Raw genomic sequence first — 4,329 nt, 5'->3', positions numbered from 1 at the left:
AAAAAAAAAAAAAAAAAAAAAAAAAGAAAGAAAGAAAGAGAGAAAAAGAAAGAAAAAGAAAAATACAAACCACTACCACAATGAGATACTATCTACAGCAGTCAGAACAGCCTTTTTTTAAATTATTTTTTTTTAGACGAAGTTTCGCTCTGTCACCCAGGCTGGAGTGCAGTGGTGTGATCTTGGCTCACTGCAACCTCCACCTCCTGGGTTCAAGTGATTCTCTTGCCTCAGCCTCCAGAGTAGCTGGGATTATAGGCGTGCACCATCACACCCAGCTATTTTTTTTATTTTTTATTTTTAGCAGAGATGGGTTTTTGCCATGTTGACTAGGTTGGTCTCCAACTCCTGACCTCAGGTGATCCACCTGCCTTGGCTTCCCAAAGTGCTGATATTATAGGCATGAGCCACCACACCTGGCCTGACATTATTTATTGATTTCTCTGTTCATTGTTTGTCTCTCATCCTCACTTAATTTCCTCTGGAGTAGAGATATTTGTCTTGTCTACATCTGTGCCTGACTCCCTAGCATGATGTCTGGCACATAGTTGGAAATGTATATACACATACGCATGCAAGTATATGTAAATACATAATATATAGATACAAGGTACATAATATATCAACACCAGGTGTGTGTGTCTGTGTGCGTGCACACACACACACAAGCACACACAGACACACACATATATATGGAATGAGTTACATTATGCCAAGAGGAGGCAGAGAAGGGTGAACATAGAGTGGAAGATAAGATAATGGATATTGAAAAACAGGTACTTCTCAAGACCCTACTGTGTGCCAGGCACTCTTCTAGGATACAGGTGTAATCGGGAGAGATGAGGTTATCTGCCCTCAGGCTTTAGGATCGAAGTAGTTTATTACACAGCCTTGTATTGTGCCTGTGACTGCACATGGCTCAGCAGTTAGTAGGTGCTCAAGAAACAGCTCTGGAATACATGATCGGGAAAAATATTATGCCATTGTGGCGTATTTTTTTAATGCTTTATCTTTTTTTTTTTAGATGAAGTCTCACTCTATCACCCAGGCTGGAGGGCAATGTCATGGTCTTGGCTCACTGCAACCTCCGCCCCCCAGGTTTAAGCAATTCTTCTGCCTCAGCCTCCTGAGTAGCTGGCATTACAGGTGCCCACCACCACATCCGGCTAATTTTTGCACATTTAGTAGAGATGGGGTTTTGCCCTGTTGGTCTGGAATTCCTGACCTCAAGAGACCCACTTGCCTTGGCCTCCCAAAGTGCTGATATTACAGGCATGAGCCACCATGCCTGGCCTAAAATGCTTTTCCTTATCAGGCAGCCGTCTTCCTTTGGATAATGGTCAGGAGAAATCTTTTTATCTAGGGTAAAGGAGTGACGTTTAATGAATAAATGGGTCTTAGCATCATGGAACATCAGAAGATGGGCAAGGAGAAGATGGAGTGGCCCACAGCCCCTGCCCACTGCCTCTGCCAGGTGTTACCCTCCATTCAGTCTTACCAGCAACTGTGTATACAGCAGTGATGGCTAACAGCCCCACTATGGCCAGGTACAGATCCAGGTGCAAAGACTCCTGGATAAAGATGGCACCTGCATACATGTCTACCTGTGGAGAAAGGAAGTTGATGGATGAATGAATTAATGGACATTTGCGGCACAGGTCTCTGGGATCAGGGCCTAGCCAGACTCTGACAAACACAGAAGAGTCATGCATGTCCCTTCTTCATCCATCGCATCCCAGATCAGGGGTCTTATGCCGGAGCCCTGCGCGCCCTGGGCTAACGCAGCAGCCTCCTCAATGGTCTTCTTGCTTCTGCCTTTGGTCCTCTTACACTCCATCCTCCACACTGCAACTTTCTTCAGACACCATCATGATCATATTATCCTTCTCCTCCCCATTCAAACTCTTAAGTGACTCTCCCATTGCCCCCAAGATAAAGGCTAAATAAATAAGGCTAAATACTCACTTCTTACTCCCAGTCCTCCACAGACTTTGAAATATCCCCCAATTTCTCCAACAATATCCTACATTTCTCCAACAAGTCATGTGTACCTGGGCCTCCCAGATTTCGTTTGTACTGGTGCATCCTTCTGGAGGGCCAATCCCCTTTCTCTAACTGGTAAGTTCCTCTGGGGATGTGACTTCCCCTAGAAGGCTTCCCACAACTGCAGCTTCCCACCAGACTGCTAGTGAACATTCTAGAAAGGAGCTTCTGTGTCTGTCCTGCAGTCTGGAGCTGGTGTAGAGTCACTTACTGTTTGGATTCAATGGAACCCCTTCTGCTCCCCTTACCCCTTTCCATAGGACAAGCTCCTCCCTTCTCCCCAGCTGGAAGTGGAAACAGCTTCTGCTGTGGGGTAAGTGTCTGGAGGTTGCCATACACCTGTTCTTTGCCACTTCCTAGGAGATCTGCCCATCCAAAGGTCAGGGTGGGGCAGAAGCAATCAGCCATCAGCACATCTAATAAATAGCTGATCAATATCTAATTACAGGAGGAAGACAACAGTCCTATCCAAGGGTTGGCAGGGTTCTTGGAGTCCCATTGAGCAACCCACACCATCTTGAGATGTTGCCAAAGAAACTTTGGCAGGAGTAGGAGAGAAAGTCCTTCCTCCTTTTCTCTACCTTTTCTCCTTTTTTTTTTTTTTTTTTTTTTTTTTTTTTTTTTCCTGTTTTTTTTTTTTTTTTTTTTTTTTTTTTTTTTTTTTTTCTGAGACAGAGCCTTGCTCCGTTGCCCAGGCTGGAGTGCAGCGGTGTGATCTCAGCTCACTGCAACCTCCGCCTCCTGGGCTTAAGCAATTCTCCTGCCTCAGCCTCCCAAGTAGCTGGAGTAGCTGGGACTACAGGTCTGCACCACCACGCCTGGCTAATTTTTGTATTTTTAGGCAGAGATGGGGTTTTGCCATGTTGGCCAAGCTTGTCTCGAACTCCTAACCTCAAGTGATACACCTGCCTCAGCCTCTCAATGTGCTGAGATTATAGGCATGAGCCACTGAATCCTCTCTGTCCACACTTACCTTCCCCCAACCCCTTCTTCCTCTAACCTCCCTGCAGCCTACGAAAGAGGAGAAAGGGGATGGGGAGGAGACGCTCCTGAGCAATGACCTGTGCCTTATCTTCCCCCCAGGCTGCGTCCCTGCCTTACCGAGATCTTGGTGAAGATGTAGATAAATAGGTAGAGTACGGCGAGGATGATAGGGATTCTGGTGCCACCGAAGCGCTTCCGTAGGTATTCTGGCATCGTGGTGACCTGAGGGCCAGAGCTGAGATTTCACCACCAGCTGACTTCACCACCAGCATGTGACCTTCCCACACCAGCCCTTCCCATCAGCTCCTGCCCACCCTCCAACTCAGAGGCACAGATGTTCTTCTTGGGAGTCTCAATCAGAGACTTAAGAAGGGACGAGAGGGGCCCAGCGTGGTTGGTTCTCATCACTTTGGGAGGCTGAGACAAGAGGATCACTGGAGTCTAGGAGTTCGAGACCAGCCTGGGCAACATAGTGAAACCCCATTTCTACAAAAAATACACATTTAGTCAGGCGTGGTGGCAGGTGCCTGTAGCCCCAGCTACTCAGGTGGCTGAGGTGGGAGAGGATCACTTGAGACTGAGCCCAGGAGGTCGAGGCTGCAGTGAGCCATGATCATGCCTAAGTGACAGAGGAGAGCCTGTCTCAAAAAATATACATATGGTAGACAAAAATAAATTCTTGGTGGATAATAGGTTTAATTGTGAGGCCACATATGGTGGCTTACATCTGTAATCCTAGCACTTCGGGAGGCCAAGGTGGGAGGATTGCTTGAGCCCTGGAGCTCAAGACCAGCCTGGCCAACATGTCTATTGCTACAGTAAGACCCTGTCTCTATATTTTTTTGAGATGGAGTCTCACTCTGTCACCAAGGCTGGAGTGCAGTGGTGCGATCTTGGCTCACTGCAACCTCCACATCCAGGTTCAAGCGATTCTCCTGCCTCAGCCTCTCAAGTAGCTAGGACTACAGGCATCTGCCACCACGCCCGGCTAAATTTTTGTATTTTTAGTAGAGACAGAGTTTCACCATATTGGTCCGGTTGGTCTTGAATTCCTGACCTTGTGATCTGCCCACGTCAGCCTCCCAAAGTGCTGGGATTACAGGACGTGAGTCACTGAGCCCACCCCCATCTCTGTTTTTTTTTTAATAAAGACATATAACCTAATAGAAAAATGGACAAAAGTCCTAAACAAGTTACTTCCTCAAAGAGGAAATCCAAACCGCCAGAAAATGTACAAAAAGAGTTGCCAATTAAAAGCAGTGAGATGGCCAGGTACAGTGGCTCATGCCCGTAATCCTAGCA

The 4,329-nt window shown here is 46.9% G+C and overlaps 1 protein-coding gene across 1 annotated transcript in view; it reads right to left on the bottom strand.

Annotated features, from left to right (window-relative positions):
• The window catches only part of SLC5A11 (solute carrier family 5 member 11), a 58,283-nt gene that overhangs the window by 25,579 nt on the left and 28,375 nt on the right, over nucleotides 1-4,329 (bottom strand). The window contains exons 7-8 of the mRNA XM_017534426.2: nucleotides 3,145-3,249; nucleotides 1,499-1,604 (exon numbers count right to left, since the gene is read on the bottom strand). Coding sequence (XP_017389915.2) covers nucleotides 1,499-1,604; nucleotides 3,145-3,249 — 211 coding nt within the window. The remainder of the gene's footprint in view (nucleotides 1-1,498; nucleotides 1,605-3,144; nucleotides 3,250-4,329) is intronic.

Source organism: Cebus imitator, unplaced genomic scaffold (genome assembly GCF_001604975.1).
Source record: "Cebus imitator isolate Cc_AM_T3 unplaced genomic scaffold, Cebus_imitator-1.0 Scaffold85, whole genome shotgun sequence".
NCBI lineage: Eukaryota > Metazoa > Chordata > Mammalia > Primates > Cebidae > Cebus > Cebus imitator.
The sequence above is the reverse complement of the archived record's forward strand: the minus strand, read 5'-3'. Positions and strand labels throughout refer to the sequence as shown.